Raw genomic sequence first — 16177 nt, 5'->3', positions numbered from 1 at the left:
GCAACCAATGTTAAGGCGCATTACCGCCCCCTGGCTCACAGCTCAGTGGACATTTAGATGAGAAAATATATATTTGACACATATGAGGAAAATACTAATAAAATAAAAATAAAAATAAATGTTCCCATTAGAAATATTTTTTTTGCTCTATAAAACTAGTTGTTTTTCTTTTTCAATCACTCATCTTAGCAGTAGGATTTACATGAAAAGAGAAACAAATTAAGTTTGAGTAAAAATGTATATTTTTTGCACTCTCTGGGCAACTGACTCTGTGACTCATATGACTCAAACACGATTCACTTCGGTGAGTGACTCATTCAAACTCGATTCAGTAAAAATAACCGAATTTACCATCACTAGCACGACCCTACTGTCCGGTTTTTACTTTTAAATAAATAAAATAAATAAAATAAAAAGCACATGTTTGAAATCAGAAAGCGATGTCTCATTTTTCTTTCAGTGTGATTATTAGTTAGCGTTTCTGATGTTGGAGGGAGCTTACGGTAATGCGAATTCTGCACAATGAAATGTAATTTTCGAATGTCCGATCTTTCCTTGCGACTTGAACACAGCACGCAGCCCCCCTCCTCGTATTTGTATTCCACCGTCGCCATTTTGCTTGAGTCAGAGAGCAGTTCTGGTTTTCTTCGAGCGGGTTCGGGTTTTTCTTGCTATATTCTACAAGTTTTCAAATATCTTTTTAAATTTTAAACTGGTAATTGAACACTACATACACTGTTTACATCATATGTATGCAGTTACATTGAAACGTTACAACACGGACGTGAATACCACGGTAATAAACGGCCGTGTGAACGCTTAGCTAACGATAAGGTCGCTAACCGTCCAAGGTTTCGGTAGGCCTCTGTTATGTACACGAGCTAAAAAGTGCTCATCTATTAATCATAATAATTTAAGAGTTCACATTTTTAAACTAGACACTAGTTAGCCAGGTTAGCTATAAAGGCAAGGCATTTTCCGACTGGGAGTCACGTAGTTCATTAGCTTTGAGACACTTTTTGTAATTCAACAGTAAGTATGTGAATGTTTTCTTGGCTGTCTTGGTCTTTAAAGTGATCTTTTCCTCGAGTTTGAGATTCGTTATTGTTATCTGAGTGTTTCGGTTTAATTGCTGTTTGTGTCCTAATTAAGATGACGATGATAATTAAGGCCGGTTGTCACTGGCAGGCTGAGGCTTGCGTGTGTAGAGTGAAGCCTCCCAAAAACGACACTTGTAGATTTTCCTGCATGAGACACTTGAAGTGTAAAAGTATGTGCGTGTGTCCGAGCACACTTGTTTCATGTTGCTGTGTGGAGTGTTTGTCCTGTTTGTCTTTCAATAACCACCTTTCAGTTCCCCGGGGAGTGTTTCTGATGTATTTGTAGGTTTAAACCCGTCCTCTTGGCCCTCTTTGGGGATCCCTGGATCCGGATAATTTGCCCCCAGTTGATTGGCAGAAGAATTTTTTTTCTCCAGCATTTGGTAACCAAGACATGAAAGTCCTGCACGGTTTTCCTCCCAACCTCCAGCATTCAAATGTCACAAAATGTGTAAATGCCAACAAGCCCAAGAAGAAGCTGAGGATTTTCCCGCCAACCACGCCACCTTTCTCAACTTTTTTCCCACATCGCTTAGAGTTTCTTCTATTTTTTCTTGTTCATGCTGTTTATGTCCCCCTACTTATTTATTTCAGTAGCCACCAAATAGTATCAATGATGGTTTACAAGCAATGCCCAAAGGACTTGATTGCATCAGCATCAGTATTGTTTAGCGGTTTGGCAGAGATCAGGATGTCTCAGAAATGGGAAGTCGTAGGAAGACTAATGTCTTTGGGAGACCCACCCCACTTTTCCTCTTATCTCATGGATCAAGTGTTCCTTCAGGATTTCCTTACTACTGTGGAGACTCCGTACCAGCTGTGCACTCAGGAGGCAGACCACTTCTCTACTACCTCAGGTAAATGAGCAGCAGTGCATCTCCCACGAGTACAGGTCAGCTTTACAGATTACTCTCACTGCACTATTGTTGCCTTTTCTACAAATTCGTCAAGTTGTTTAAGTTTTCTTGTTGTTTGACTTGGAATCTAGTTGGTGATGTACAGATTCAGAACTTTTACAAACTGGTCAAATATCTTTGACCCCAAGTATCTTTATTTGGGTTTTTAGTGCTGCTAAACTTGGTGGTGGTCCTCGGTGACCTTAGCAGTGCTTAATTTAATTCATTTTTTTTGTACAAAGCGCCAAATCACTACAACAGTCACCTCAAGGCACTTTCTATTGTAAAGTAAAGAATACAATCATATGAGCGCTTTGGCAGAAGTGGGAAGGACAAACGTCCTTTAAACAGGAAGAAACCTCCAGCAGAACCAGGCTGAGGGAGGGGCTGACAACGACCCTCTGGTGCTGGGTGCACGTCGGGGGTTGGTGCTTTATAAATGAAACGAACTGAATTAAAAATTGAGTGAAGAAGAAACAGTCATCGTGTCATGGGGAGCACCCAGCAGCACAACTAGGGGAGGATCCAGGGTCACCTGGTCCAGCCCGAACTATTTTGAATTCTGGATTTAACAGGAAGCCAATACAGGAGAAATCTGCTCTCTCTTTCTAGTCCCTGTCAGGACTCTTGCTGCAGCATTTTGGATCAGCTGAAGGCTTTTCAGGGAGTTTTTAGGACTTCCTGATAATAATGAATTACAGTCGTCCAGCCTGGAAGTAATAAATGCATGAACTAGTTTTTCAGCGTCACTCTGAGACAGGATATTTCTAACTTTAGAGATGTTGCACAAATGGAAGAAAGCAGTCTTACATATGTGTTGAATACATACACGGGGACATATTGTGGTTATTGTCGTGCACCAGGAGGATCCCAGGACCCACTGCAGCAGCGTAGGGCACCAGTGGTGGACCTGGAGGTCATGGCAAACCACAAGCCTCAGGCCACCCTCCTCAGTCCGTTTCTGATTGTTTGATCAGAGACCTTCACATCAGCGGCCTGCTGGAGGTCATTTTGTAGCTCTGGCTGTACTCAGACTACTGCTGCAGCTGTCGATTGTTTTAGTAATCGATTATTCAATCGAGTATCCGGATACAATTACAGTGCTGGCTGCGGTGAAGAAATGCCAGCATATCAGTATTCTGAGGTTCGCCCTGCACTTTGATGCAACGTTTTTGAGCTGCTGAGAACAGGACGGTATGATGGTGTAGAATTAATTGAATAGTAATTGATTGTCCAGCCTAACGACCCTCAGGTCAGAGAGTTTCACTACTATTGATGCAGGACCAGCGCTGCTGTTTGGTCCTCACGGTGTGTGCGCTTCCACATTAAACTATGCCATTGTCATCACTGCTGCTGTTGTGTATCAGTGTGTGGAGCCTTTTCATCCACAGCTGCTCCTGAAACGCTCACACATTGGCTCATACACAGCTCTGTGCTAAACAAAGTATCCAAGTAATGTCTGTTTTTGTTTTGTTTGTTTACAAAAACCAAAGCATTTGTAGACATTTGGGCGACGCAGCATCCCTGTGTGGTTCCTGGTACACACTGACACTGAGTGTTTAAATATTCTCTTGTAGGGCTGTGCGATATGACCAAAGTCTCATATCCTGATATCAGACATCCATCGTCCGGTAACGATATAAATCACAAACATGTAACATTTTCTGTAAAGGCTGTGAATCTCGGGCAGCTCGACCTGCGTGAAGTGTTTCCAGCTGTGCGTCGTGTAGCTGAGTCGAGTGTTTTAACGATGCATGAAACGACACATGTTTAGACACAAGTTGTAACGGCGCCGTTTTCTTTCAAAGTTTGAGTCTGAGCTTTATTTTTAGCACCTGGCGTCTTTTTTACTTCTCATCCGTAAACTCTCTGCATCTTTTATGTGATTCAGTTTATTTTGAAAAGTCTCAACAGGATCTTGAGCTTTATTGTGAAAGGTTTATGTGGAACATAAACAAGCGGAGACACGATGGTTTTACTGTCGTTGTTGCTAACAACAACACATAAAAACAGGCGCTTGTCGTCCGTAGTGTGGTTGTATTAAATCTAAGACAGAGAGACCTTTAATAAAGCCGCTACAGTGACCATCAGAACATGAAAACAGCTGGAAACAGTTTATTTTGCAACAGCACCAAACAAACGATAGCGTAAATGAAACGATAGATGTCGTTCTATCAAACAGCCCTATTCCCTTGAAAAGCATCCAGAGTGTACCAGAGGTGCTGGCTTGGTTTGAGATGTGATGTCTGGTTTGCTCTGTGTTGTCAGGGAGGTTCCTGTCGGCCCATAAGAGATCCAGCTGCTGGGTTTAGAGGTCGTTCCTGTACTACAGCTTTACTATGACCAGCCATGGAGACGACTGCTACTTCTTTTACTATTCTACCTGCAGCAAAGTAAACAAGCCTGCTACATGCACACATTGGGCTAGAAAGTGTTGGTGACCAGAAAGAAGAGTCCAAGCTTACTGTTTGTCTGTGCAGGGAGACAGTTGTCCGTTCAGACACTGCGAGGCAGCTATGGGCAACGAGACCACCTGCAGCCTCTGGCAGGAAGGACGCTGCTTTCGTGCTGTCTGCAAGTTTCGCCACATGAAAATAACGGTAAGCAAAATGTAAATGGAGGAAAGCTGAAGTCCTCTCCTTCAGGCTTTGCCCAGTCAAGGCTGTGTGTGTCTTGAATGGCCATTAATGAAGAGTAAAAAAGCCTCCCTGTAAACCAGGATCTCCACTCCTGACTCCTTCTGTCAGATTTGAAGTGCTGTTCAGAAACACGAGGCTGGTTAAAACGGTGGCACGTTCCCTCTCATTCAGATCTTAGCTACATAGTCCAGAGTGGTGTCATTAGGAGGAGCCATTCATGACAAGAGGGAGGCTCTGAGCCTCCTCTGAGAGTGAGGAGCGTTTCTCCTCATGCATGTTGTTTCACGACAGATGGACACCACAGAATGTTTACATGTTAATGTTCTTCATCAAAACAGAAAAATCGAAAGGAGATCTCGTGTTACTGGGAGAAGCAGCCGGCAGGCTGCCAGAAGCCACACTGTGCCTTCTACCATGAAAAGCCTCGCTACATAGAAGGCGTCTTTGTCCAGCCTGATAAAAGTGAGTTCAAACACACACATTTTACATCCACTACAGCAAGATGCTGGCCCAAAGTATTTATCACCATATACATTTGAAAATGTGCCATAACGATATAACTGACACGAGACAAAATGCTTTACAACTCCACAACTTTGTTAGTGCAAAAACCCATCAATGTATTTCCACTTAAACAAGCAGCTGTTTTTTTTTTTTAAGTAAAAATATAAACATGTAACAGTGCAAACGCAAATTCCTCGCTGACAGTTTAACCAAAAAGCATTTCCAGTGGAAACTGGCCGACACATCCTCAGCATAACCATGTATAACATCCACAAACTTAAAGAGAGGTCATACACACACAACACGGTAACATCATGTTGAAGCACAGCACGTATCACTCCGCGAGGCTCCGCCTACGATAGCCATAACGCTCCGACAATCCATCAAGCGGTGCGGCTTCGTAGCTTAGCAAAGTCGCACTGAAACATTTGACAGATTTTTGAGCGCCGTGCACATAAAATCGTTTCGAGGTCAGTAAACACAACCAGAGTTCATACATGAGGCACACGGGATTATAAGGGGCTCTGTTGACTTTCAGACAAATCAAAGGATGATTTTAAGTGCGCCGTATTTTCCAAACAACACGGTAATAACGACGGCCCGCTAGCATGCGCTACCAAAAATAGTGCTTTGTTGTGTATCTGACGGACGAAAGCTAAACCAGTTCCACACCAGTGAAGTTTAGGGCCGCCACAAACGATTATTGTGATAGCCGACTAATCAGATCATCATCCTTTGGACGTACAGGTACAGCTTATTGCACCAGCAGCATCTGCTCTCATATAACTATCATTAGCTTACAGCTTTAAGTGTTTAAGGTGCTAACTAAAAATAAAGACAAGATGACAGTTTAACTTTTAATGAAATTTGCAGATTGTTTCAGTGAAGTTTAATAAACTCCTTGCTATCTAAAATATAACAGGACACCGGAGTAGATTCTCCAGCGTCTCACACTTCTGATAATCAGCTGTCTGCTTGACGTTTATTCAGTGTAAAAACTTTAATCTCAGCCAAACTGATTTACTCAGGAACAAATAAAATACTGAAAAACAATAACAAACAACAACATTGTTAAGTTATCTAAGTGACTCATATATCATGTTTAACCTGAGTAGTGAAAGACGGCGGGGGGTTTGAAAACGATCTGCCGGGAGTCCGCTGTTCTCACGGCTCTAGTGAGCCTCGCCCCCGGCTAACTATCGAGCTAGTGGGTAACAGACGTCTCCGAAAACGTCGGAGCGCTTTTGAAAATATGCGGTGTCTTGATAAACTGAGCAGATATTTGAGGTTTGCACAGCTACATTCTCACCTGAAAATATGTTAAACGTTTATTTTGTGACCCAGAAAGAATAATAAGAGTAACATTAAAACTAACTAGCTGCCGCCATTGTTGACAGCTGAGCTGGGCCGCAGCTGTGTCCCAAACGTCGGCTGCATCCTCCTGAGGCCGCATTTGAAGGCCGATTACGTCACAGCCAGACGACGAGGCTGTCCCAATTCGTCGACTCCTCTGAATGCAGCCGACAAATGCGTCCTTCATTTCCCCGAATTTGAAGGATGGGTCGGGTGTGTCCTTCGTGGCCCACCATATCCCAGAATTCATAGCGTGGCCCAGCCAAACTCCAGTTTCCAACAATGGCGGCCGCTACTAAGTTTTAAAATTACTCTTACTAATCTTTCTGGGTCACAAAATAAACTTTTAACATATTTTCAGGCGAGAAAGTAGCTGTGTAAACATCAAATATCTGCTCGGTTTATCAAGATATCGCATATTTGCAAAAGTGCTTCGACGTGTTCGGAGACGTCTGTTACCCACCAGCTCGATAGCGAGCAGGGGGTTCAATGGTCACACAGCCGGCGAGAACAGCGGACTCCCGGCTTCGTCGTTTTCAGACCCCGCTCTTTCACTACTCAGGTTAAACATGATATAAGTCACTCGGAGAACTTAAAAATGTAATTGTTTGCCTTTTTTCTCTGTTTTATTTGTTCCTGAGTCAATCGTTTGGCTGAGATTAAAGTTATTAGATTAGATAAAATAAAACTTTATTAATCCCCTGGGTGGGTTCCTCCTTGGTTTTCACACAGCTGACTAAACGTCAAACAGAAAACTGATTAAACAGTGTGTGAGACAGTCGAGAGTTTACTCCAGTGTCCGGTTAGATTTTAGATAGCAAGGAGCAGACGGCGAGTTTATTAAACTCCTCCGAGACAGCGGCGACGCTAATCTGAAGGCTGGACCGTCACATTTCACAGCCTCGCACTTCCGGCCTTCTCGGTCTTTGAAGGACCCGGGTCCTCAGGAGGATGCAGCCGACGTTTTGGGACACAGCTCACGCTATGAATTCTGGGACAGAGCTTCTTCTTCTTCTTCGGGGTTTAACGGCAGCTGGCATCCTTGTACATGCAGTGCTGCCATCTTCTGTTTCAGTCCGTTATTACACTCTTAAATCCTGCTACTTATTCCTGCGTCCTTTGTGATCTTACAAAGCTTCAAACGACGCGTCGACTATTAAATCAGTCGTGATGATTTTGATAGTCGACTACTCGTAGCAGCCCTACTGAAGTTGCAGCGTTTTTACAAACCAGTTCTGGTTCATCCGTTTCACTCAACGATCCGCTTTCGCCCTTCTCATTCTCTGTCGCCGCCATGCTTTTACTGCCATGTGCGTATGAAAACAAAGGCACTGCACATGCGTGTTCTCGTAGCATGTATGATATGGCCCAGCCCTACTAATGACCATGGCTGTTACCGTCCCAGACGCAAGGAAGGAGGAGGAACAGCACCACGAGGAACAGACTGTCCCGGCAGCCACAGTGAACCCTCAGCTCAGAAGTGTCAAGACTGATACGCAGGAGCCGGTGCCGAGCCCCACCCATCCACCAGTCGTGATTAATCCAGCAGACGATGATGAGGATGAGGACGGTGAGCTGAACCTGACTTTAGAAAACATGTATTTCTGCAATGAAGTTAATGTTTTTTTGATTCTCATCACGGATGTCTTTCAGACCAGTTCTCAGAAGAGGGAGAGGAGGGAAAGGGTGGCCCTTCGCCTAGAAAGCTGCCCAAATCAGGTGCAGCAGCAGAGAGACACAAGCTCACACCTGACATCGTATCTGGGTTTGTGAGTTAAGCATCTTAGCCTCCCACATCTCCTAAAACCTTTTGTCTTCACAGACGATTCCCTGAACTTTGGAGTGAGCACGTTGGAGGAGATCCGGCTAAGGAAAGCCCTTAAGGCCAGCATGAAGAGGGCCGGTTACCCCCTCCAGACTACCGAAACATCCACCAGTGTGGAGAAAGAAAACATCCAGACGTTATTTCGACCAGATGTATTTGACTCACGAGATGGTAAAAAGTGTAACAGCTGTGTTTTCCCAGTCTTCTGTGTAACGTTGGTGGCGCTCCTGTTTGCTGCTGCTGAGGCAGATCTACTTTAAACTTGAACTGTTCTGTGTTTTAACTCTCATCTCTCTGGTGTTTGTAGAGCCTGGGGGAGCCAGAGTTAGTGTGACTAAAAGACTTGGGAGAAAGATTAACAGCACTGGTAAACTTGCTCTCTTGCTGCAGTTGTCAGATACTATTGTGAGTAATAATGTAGAGATTAAAAGCTCATTGCTTGTCCTTGACATAGATCTAAGAAGTGCAGAAGATGTCCCCCTGAAAAGGAGTCTGGCTAAGCGTTTGGGTAGGGTGGTGGATGTGGACCAACCATTTCTGCCCCCTCACAAAGGTCAGTGCTGTAAGAGCTGCAGCTGTGGCCTCTGACTCGTTATGCTGCCATTCACACTGAAGCCTCGTCTGTCTTCTGTTTCTTCAGCTCTCAAACCTGTAAAGGAAAGACTTGGATTGCTTTGTGATCCCGTTGCAGCCAGTCAACCAGGTAAGCAGGCTGATATGAGCTACACTCACATCGATTGTGGAATAATATAAATCACAGCCATGCGCTAGAACGTGTTGTCATGGTTGCAGCTGAGAGCAGTGCGGTGTCACAGAAGGTTCCTGAGCTTATCCACATAAAGACTCTGGAGCAGATCAAACAGGAGAAGGCGGTCAGGTCCCAGCGCGACAACCAGAAAAGCACCAGAGCCACAGAAGCCACCGAGAGCAAAGCCAGCAGTGGAACAAAGCGAGCCATCGCCATGAACGACGCCTCCCTCTGCAATGTCAAAACATTTTCTGAGATTCTTCACGACAAGAAGAAAAGACAAGAGGAGGAGCTGGAACAGAAGCCCCGCCCTGAGGTCAATCACACAGCAGAGCGAGATCAGGGCAAGAGCCAGGAGGAGGCCCACACAGCTGGGCCTGAGGTCGCAAACGCGGGCCGGATTAGAGTAAAGACCCTGGAAGAAATCCGCATGGAGAAGGCAGCAAGGAGTCAGCTCGAGCAGGCAGTGGACGCTGAAAACAGGAAGAGGTCTAACGCTGAGGAGAGCGGTGCCAAGAAGCCCCGCCTGCTGCGCATTAAGAAGCTGGCCCCCCAAAGTAAGGCTGCTTTTTTGCATATTACATCTGTGCTAGTACAGGAAGTGCATGCACATCTGTTACACTGTCTTTCTGATGGCCTTTGGTTTTGACTGGTCGGCAACACTTGGGGGGACATTTATATGAACTGTTGGTAAGACTGTGTAACACAGGCCGTGACAAAGGCCATAATTCCCCTGGGTGGGTGAATACATGTTCCATTGTTCATTCCTTCTATTGTGCGCGACTCCTTTGCTGTAAAATGGCTGGAAATGAGGCGAGATTAAGCCGCTCCATAACGGCGTTTTTATGCTTACGCGTGCCCCTGACGCATAGCGCCACATGCTGCAAACGAAGTATCATTTTCTCACACAACACACACGACCGAGCCATCACATCGTGTGCCCAAGCAAACCACACGTTCTCTAAAAGCCGATAGATCTCACAGAGTCCAAAGGGTCTGCAGGTTCACTGAACCAGCCACAGAAGACCACACACGTGTCCACAACTGATAAACATAACATCATAAATCAGACCTACCTTTGCTGTCGCGCCCATCTGAGACTGCAGCTGGTTTCCTCTTCACAATGCCTGTTTTCAGTTACAGACGTCTGATTGGACGAGGCTCATAGATTGTTTACACAGAGATTGTAGACCATATAGGAAAGTGTTGCTGGATTGTTTTGTTTTCTCCTAACATGGTTTTGAAACACTAACATGAACCTTATGTTGAACTTAGCTAGCAGCATCGCCGCAGAGAAGAAGCCACACAGAAGTGCATCTCCTGAACCCCAGGTACTGTCTGCTTTCTGTTTTTCTTCAGTGTTGGTTTCTTTGTCATCGGGCTGTTGGCAGTGCTAATTTTCTCTCTTTGTAGACCAGTAACAATATCAAGGTGAAGACCTTTGAGGAGATCATGCGGGAGAAACGCCTTCGAAAGCAGGAAATGTTGGAACAAGGCAAAGTGGGAGAACCTGAAACGGAGCCTTCTCACAATCAGAATGCCAGCAGTACCGTCAAAAGGAAGGCTCCTTCATCACCGCGCTCCTCCTCCTCGCCTTCCTCCAAAACTCCATGTGCCGGTTCCACCGAAAGAGTTCCTGCTCACAAGCTGATTACTCTCAGGTCAACGGCTGCACCGCCTGGAAACGGTGTGGCCGCTCCTGAAACAACAGCTGCTGTTGTTACTGTGCAGAGCTCTTCACCACAGCAGGCTGGGACAAAGTCCAGCTCCAGGGTCGCTCCAGACAAGAAGACGCAGGTGTCCTCTGCACTGTCACCACTGGAGCAGCCTCGTGTGACAGGAGCCTCTACTGCCGAGGAAGCGATGGACACGAATCGGGAGTCCCCAGAGCACACTGCAGATACCAAAGGTACTGTATCACTCGTGCTGTCACTCATCTTTCTAAGCCAAGTGCACTCAAAGCACTTGATCTATGCACAGGTGCTTCCTCTCACACATTCACACTCCGGTGGATGCATCAGAGAGCACCATGGGGTGAGCACCATGGGGTGAGCACCATGGGGTGAGCACCATGGGGTGAGCATCTTGCCCAAGGATACTTGGCTTGCAGCCTGGAGCAGGGATCGTTTTAATGGAGAGGGGCAGAATATCAACCAGGAATCCAGAAAAGAAAACGCATTACATAAAAGCTATACATTGGTATGGTGTAGTTAAACTGTACCATAATGGATTAACTCACACCCACAAAGTCCCCCTGAGTACTCCAGGAGAGTAGAGAAGCGCTGTGTAAGAATCAGTCCGTAACGTGTACACCATGCAGAGCAGGCTCGTGGTCACACCAACAGCAAGTCCTCTGTCATCAGTTTGACTCGCGGTGTTTGAAGGAGCAGCTCCGTTCTGTGGAGGTCTGCCAGGGAGCAGTGTGACTCCACTGCATGGAGTGGGCCGTGCATGGTAACATCTTGGACAGCAGCCTGCTTCCCTCTGCCAGAACACCTACGATCAGCCAGTGTTTGGTCCTTTATCTGTGGGAGGAACTGAAACTTTGAGTGGCCAAGCAAGAAAAACCCCTCCTGAGAATTTCTTAAACGCGGTGACCACCTAAAAGAAATGTCTTAGAGTTGTACCTGCCAACAAGGATTAAACACAAATTAGAAGCTGTTCATTTCTTTGTAAGTGAGCAAACGTGCAAATTTAGCAGGGGGTCAAAAAGTCCTGTCCCTGCACTGTAAGCTGACCTTAAACGGACCCAACCAGGAGGTGCATGCTTAGTTTGAGCCAAACAGTTTCCCAGTGCTTGTAGTTTGTAGCGACACACTGGGGTTCGCTCTGATAGTTCTTGGAGTGTGAAAAGAAACAAAAGCATGTGACGTCTAACCAGAGTGACCAAACTATGGTGTGAGGCAGGAAAGTCTCTGCAGACTAAAGCATTACTTTGTACTTACAGAGAGACCGAAACTGAATGTGAAACCGTCTGTGATGAAGCCTGCAGTGCTGGTTAAGCCTGGCCAGAGGAGGCGGGGAGCACAACAGTCTGCTGTAGTTGCTGTTAAACCTCTAAACAGCCCCTCTGCACCGAAAGAGGAGCCACGAACCAGTGACAGACATGTAAGGGTGCATGTGTCCAGTGTGATGCACTTCATGTTTAATTTCTATTGTGATAATCCTGTACAGACGAATGCAGATGAAGGAGGAGGGACTAATTACTCGTGTGCTGTGAATTTGTTTTGCCTCGTCAGACTCTCCCATCCACCGGCGTGGATGCTGCATGGAGTCACTTCACCCAGCTGGAGTCTGCCTCCAGCTCTAGCCCAACAGGAGAGGAGCTTCAGACCGTCCCTGTCTTCACACAGAGTCTAGGCCCAGAGAGCAGTCTGCCCATCAGTGGTGCGACCACCAGAGAGTCCTGCACGGTGCCCCAAAGGTAAACGAGAGTCCAGACAGAAAAACAGATCAGCGTTAGTGTGCTGCTGCCCCCAGCTCAGTGCTCATTGGTTCCATTCAGTCTGGCTTTGGGGAAAGAACAATAAAAGTAGCAAGTGAGAGCAGAAAATAAGTATTTATGTTCGGTATGCACTTCATTACAAACACAGTCATTACTGTGGTAGAGACCGAACACAGTGCTGGAAACATTCCTCAGCACACTGATGTGGTGCTTTGCATTGTTGACTGCACATCAAATGTGCTATGTTGGATTGGGATCTAGTAACTATGGACGCCGTTTGACTACAGTACACTTACTATCAGGTTTGGGAAACCAGTCTGAGCTTGTTTGAGCTTTATGGTTACTGCTGGGACCACCGTCACCTTCACCCTCCACACCTGCTCCAGCTCTTCTCTGAGCCCTTGGTACTTCTCCAGCTTCTCATGTTGCTGTCATTCGCTGCATCCATCCCTACGGCCGTCTTCCTCTGTTTGTCTACCACCACCATGTCCGTCTGTATCTGGAAGTCCCACAGGATCTTAGCTCGGTCATTCTCCGCCCTTGGGGGCGTCTCCCATGTTGACCTCAGGACTTCCAGCTAGGGCTGTTCGATGTAACGATATATATCTGATGACGATATAAAAACATCGTTTCATTTACGCTATCGTTTGTTTGGTGCTGTTGCAAAATAAACTGTTTCCAGCTGTTTTCATGTTCTGATGGTCACTGTAGCGGCTTTATTAAAGGTCTCTCTGTCTTAGATTTAATACAACCACACTACGGACGACAAGCGCCTGTTTTTATGTGTTGTTGTTAGCAACAACGACAGTAAAACCATCGTGTCTCCGCTTGTTTATGTTCCACATAAACCTTTCACAATAAAGCTCAAGATCCTGTTGAGACTTTTCAAAATAAACTGAATCACATAAAAGATGCAGAGAGTTTACGGATGAGAAGTAAAAAAGACGCCAGGTGCTAAAAATAAAGCTCAGACTCAAACTTTGAAAGAAAACGGCGCCGTTACAACTTGTGTCTAAACATGTGTCGTTTCATGCATCGTTAAAACACTCGACTCAGCTACACGACGCACAGCTGGAAACACTTCACGAAGGTCGAGCTGCCCGAGATTCACAGCCTTTACAGAAAATGTTACATGTTTGTGATTTATATCGTTACCGGACGATGGATGTCTGATATCAGGATATGAGACTTTGGTCATATCGCACAGCCTTACTTCCAGCCCACACTCGGCACAGATGTTCCTGTACACTATGCCGGCCACTTGGTTATGGCGTTCCATGTATGCCCTGCCTGCTAGCGTCTTGCACCCTGCTGTTATGTGCTGGATTGTCTCAGGGGCATCTTTCCACAGCCTGGGGTCTTGCCTGGTGTGGTAGACCTCAGCCTCCATGGATCTGTGCTCAGAGCTTGTTCCTGTGCTGCCTTTCAGCCACTTCCTCTGTCTGCCGGTGGTACATAGCGTGCAGAGTCCTGTCCTTCCATCACTGTTCTTCTCCTCGCTCCTCTTCTTTCTTGGGTTTCTGCTCAGTGAGGTATTCACTAAGCGTGCGATGTGGTAGCCGTCTCCTGATGTACTCATGGATGTTTGTCTCATCCTGGGTAAAAATGATCCTATTTTTCAGATTGGCTGCTCTCGTACTCAGTGCACCTTCAGTTGTAGTAGGAGCTTGGTACCTAATCTTGGGTTTTTGTCTAGTTGCTGCAAGCTCCATGGCAACCCCGTGAGCCACGGGTGTCAGCTGTACGTGTCTGACCTGTTGTTTTTGTAGTGGTTCCCTGAGATTTATTTGTGTCTCTGCTTTTGGTGAAGAGGTTCCTCTCTGAGAGCATGTCAGTTTTTCTCTGTTTGCGTGAAATGAAGTAACAAGGCTTTCTGTCGTTCAGCCCAGTACAGAAGACACCCTCTCAGCCCAGATCAAGGAGGCTCAGCACTGCAGCATCCCGGGCTGCCTCCACCTCGAGCGCCGCTGCCTCCACCTCTGCCATGGATGACTTCGAGGAGCTGATCAATGAGTTTACTGACGACCACCTTGATGATGATGTGGACCCCAGTATCGGAGAGGACGACCTGCTGCAAGAGCTTTCTGAAATGATTGACAGCTGAGAGGACGCAGTCAGCAGTCGGCCCTGTGTCTCTCTGGGCGGTGGGACTTAGCTCCATGGTAGATGTTGGGCTATTTAGATGTATTTCGTTCTTAAAATAACTTTTTAACCTATGAGTCCATATGTTGCTCTTTACATTTTCATCATCTTCTCTCAAAGACAGTCTTCTATAATTTGCTCTTCAGGTGAATATTTGATGATGGAGGAATTACTCTGCAGGGCCTCAGTCCTCTTCATCATGTGTGTTTATGATCCCACTCCAACAAAAGCTGTTGTGTTAGAGATGTGCTTACCACGATCCCAGGTTTGTGTGGATGCTGTTCATTTAGAGAGAAGTTGTATCTGTATACTGTGTATGCAACAGAACTATGTGTTTGTTGTTCTGTGAGTGGACGAGCCTGTTCACACATCGTGACAGTGATGGAATAGATCCGTTTGATTTCAGCGAGGACTGTCACAGAACCTACGATGATCACCGTTTAAAGTAATTTATTGGAAAGGCGTGTGTGCAGTCATTCACATGTGATCGAGTCTATCCCGTGACTGTACTCACTTTATATGTTTTATTAATGTGTGTTTCTTTCATCACTTACGTTTAGTAATGGACGTCCTTTTAACCTAGAGCAGGTGGTGTCAGTGTGTAAGAACTCTTTGTTATTTATGAACAGCTCAGGGACTGTTTCACATGTTTCTATGTTCTTTATACAATGAAAAAAAGGGGGAGGGGCTTTGATTTTAGCAGTACTGCCTAGAGATGATTTTTTTTGTTTGGTCTGTTAGTAGATCAGCTTACTTTGTCTCTGTCCTGACCCTCACACAGGCTGACTATTCAGAGTGACTTGTACATTTATTGTGTAAATAAAAATTATTTTAAATTAATTTGAATTCTTGTTTATTATTTACTTTTCATTTACACACACACACACACACACACACACGTGTGTGTGTGTGTGTACGTATGTATACATACGAGTCTGACTTTGACACTTAAAAAAGGCGTCAAAGTCAGACTCTGGTTGATCATTGGCCAGCTTCAGAAGGCAGACCAGAAATTTTAATAAAGATTTTACAAACAACCTACAGAATAAATATGATGGCATTGATAAATTCATATGGATACCAGCATGTTATGGTGTTATTGGCAATGAGGTGGCAGATAGAATTGTAAAGCAGGCTGTTAAGAGAGATCAAGAGGTTTTAAATATCAGTGCTAGCAAAGCTAAAATGAAGAGCATTGTAAAAGAGAAAATGATAGCAAAAGTGGTGGAAGGAGGAGAGGACAGGGAGATGGTTTTATTCTATTCAAAGAGAAACAGGGAGGACCAGGAGAGAGGAGACAATCATATCTCAATTCAGATTTGTAGAAAAAAAGATTAAGCTAGATAGAAAGGATTTATTGCAAAGGAACTCCAGATGTGAAAGTTTTATGGCTTTATTTCAGTTCCTAAGACTAATGTGTATGCAGAGACATGACGATATAGTAGTATTTTTTTGATCATTCATTTTTGATTATTTGGTATGAGCGAATTCTGGTCCACCCTCCAAGCCAGTTGGTGGCGGTAGT

At 45.3% G+C, this 16177-nt stretch overlaps 1 protein-coding gene across 2 annotated transcripts; it reads left to right on the top strand.

The window, feature by feature from the left end:
• The first annotated feature begins 574 nt into the window (after positions 1-574).
• On the top strand, positions 575-15492 carry zc3h11a (zinc finger CCCH-type containing 11A). 2 transcript variants are annotated; one of them, XM_085272806.1, is made up of 17 exons: positions 575-715; positions 1885-1957; positions 4265-4389; positions 4477-4596; positions 4974-5097; positions 7898-8062; positions 8146-8211; positions 8315-8488; positions 8625-8684; positions 8772-8870; positions 8958-9020; positions 9110-9622; positions 10341-10396; positions 10479-10974; positions 12013-12173; positions 12305-12489; positions 14395-15492. In XM_085272806.1, exons 3-17 carry the CDS (start codon positions 4336-4338, stop codon positions 14612-14614), a joined length of 2556 nt encoding a protein of 851 aa, XP_085128932.1. In that variant the 5' UTR covers positions 575-715; positions 1885-1957; positions 4265-4335; the 3' UTR covers positions 14615-15492. The 2 variants fall into 2 exon arrangements, with proteins under 2 accessions (XP_085128932.1, XP_085128931.1); XM_085272805.1 differs by having other exon boundaries at positions 597-1032.
• Positions 15493-16177: the final 685 nt, after the last annotated feature.

This window comes from Mchenga conophoros, linkage group LG5 (assembly GCF_057382185.1).
Source record: "Mchenga conophoros isolate Kocher_MC1m ecotype Shallow Benthic linkage group LG5, M_conophoros_male_GT1.1, whole genome shotgun sequence".
NCBI classification, from domain to species: Eukaryota; Metazoa; Chordata; class Actinopteri; order Cichliformes; family Cichlidae; genus Mchenga; species Mchenga conophoros.
The sequence above is the reverse complement of the archived record's forward strand: the minus strand, read 5'-3'. Positions and strand labels throughout refer to the sequence as shown.